The sequence below is a fragment of the Meleagris gallopavo genome, unplaced genomic scaffold (genome assembly GCF_000146605.3).
Source record: "Meleagris gallopavo isolate NT-WF06-2002-E0010 breed Aviagen turkey brand Nicholas breeding stock unplaced genomic scaffold, Turkey_5.1 ChrUn_random_7180001948692, whole genome shotgun sequence".
In the NCBI taxonomy this organism is placed as follows: Eukaryota; Metazoa; Chordata; class Aves; order Galliformes; family Phasianidae; genus Meleagris; species Meleagris gallopavo.
Genome location: NW_011210354.1, coordinates 1 through 1,536, shown reverse-complemented (window position 1 = coordinate 1,536; position 1,536 = coordinate 1). Strand labels below are relative to the sequence as shown.

The following is a 1,536-nucleotide window of genomic DNA, read 5'->3' as shown; positions in this document are numbered from 1 at the left end:
CAGGGTCTGACTCCTGTGTCCTGCACGGCTCGCCTCCGTTGGTCTGGGAGGAGGAAGTCACGCGGGAAGGGAATGTCAGGGGGCCGGGCGCCTAACTGCGCCTGTTCCACAGGAGCTTGAAAGGTGCAGCTGCACAGGGGTGTGCTCTTGTCTGCTTTTCCTTCTAGGTTTCGTGGGCCACTGCCCCACCAAAGCCCGTGCCCCCGCGTACACGTTTCGCGGGACCAAACCGCCTGCGGCCGAGAGCTGTGGGCCGGGTCCCTGCTACTTTGTGGCGCCCGCCATCACCAGGAACGGGAAGTGCGTGGCTCCGGGCGCCCACCTTTGCGGACGACCCACGATGGAGACCACCGTCACCCCCGGACCCAGTGAGTACCACTTCTGCAGCGCTTCCCCCACACGCGGCGTTTGCCCTGGCTCAGCTCGCGCCCTGCTGAAGCCGTAGGTCTTTTGTGAAAGAACACAAACTGCTCCGAGCAGCGATAAACACGCCCTCGGAGAAGGACAACTGCGCAGCACCACGGGCTGAGGGCACAAGGACCCCACGTATGAAAAGAACAAGGAGCCAGCGGCTGACAGGAGGGACAGCAAGGCAGGACACAGTGGCGGAGCATGGAAAAGCGTCCCCGCGTGCTGCCTGGCTCCCCCAGCATCCCTGCAGCTCTTCAGAAGACCCTTTCCTCAGGACATTGTCTCTGCGGCTGCAGAGGGAGACCAGCACTTCACAGCTTTCTTCCTCTTCTCCTCCGCCCCCAGGTGACTACCGCACCGAGGCAGCCAACAGGCACGTCTTCAAGTGCCCACCGGTGCAGTCCATGGCTTTCCGGCGGGAGCCCCTGCGGACAGACCGCCCTCCAGGTACGCTGACCCTGGCAAAGGCAGGCCCTTCAGCCTGAGCATCCTGCAGGGACGGGCTGCTGCTCAGCACCAGCAGCGGGCCGACTGCACAGCCTGCGCAGCGCTGGGGCCGCAAGCTTTCTCGCGTGACCAACACCTCTCGGCCCACAGCGGCTCCAGCTGCTCGGGCTCGGAGCTGCCGGCACGGGCCCAGTGCCAAAGTTAGGGAGGGACTGGCAGAGGTGCGAGACCTCCCAGCAGCAGGCTGAGCAGGCTGCCCCTCTCTGCTGCTCCCGTCTCCTCCAGCCCCTTGCGCACACGCTCTCTACTGCTCCTCCTGCAGGTCCAGGCACCTACACACTGCCCAGGCTGATGGGCCCCAATACAGCCTGCACGTCGGCCAGCCCCTGCTACTCCATGAGGGGAAGGAGCCAGCGCGGCCGCTTTGATGAAGACCTTGCCAAGGTGAGCCCTTGCTGCTCCTCTTTTCCGTGTTGGCTGTGCCACAGGGGCTTCCGAGCCCCAAGCACCTTTGCTTAACACAGACTTGCAGGGAAAGAGAGAGCCTTGAATGTGATCCCAGCTCCGTGCGCCCATGACTCTCTTGCAGACTCCAGGTCCTGCGGCGTTGCCCAAAGTCGCTGTGGATACCTACAAGACCAGGGCGCCCGCGTACACCATGGCGGCCCGACCAAAACC

The 1,536-nt window shown here is 64.1% G+C and overlaps 1 protein-coding gene across 1 annotated transcript; it reads left to right on the top strand.

Moving 5' to 3' along the window:
* Positions 1-10: 10 nt before the first annotated feature.
* Positions 11-1,531, top strand: LOC104916816 (outer dense fiber protein 3-like; the record flags this gene model as incomplete). The annotated part of the gene is made up of 4 exons (XM_010727829.2): positions 11-368; positions 757-858; positions 1,181-1,302; positions 1,448-1,531. Coding segments are annotated over 4 exons (666 nt in total), but the record flags the coding sequence as incomplete, so codon positions are not given.
* Positions 1,532-1,536: the final 5 nt, after the last annotated feature.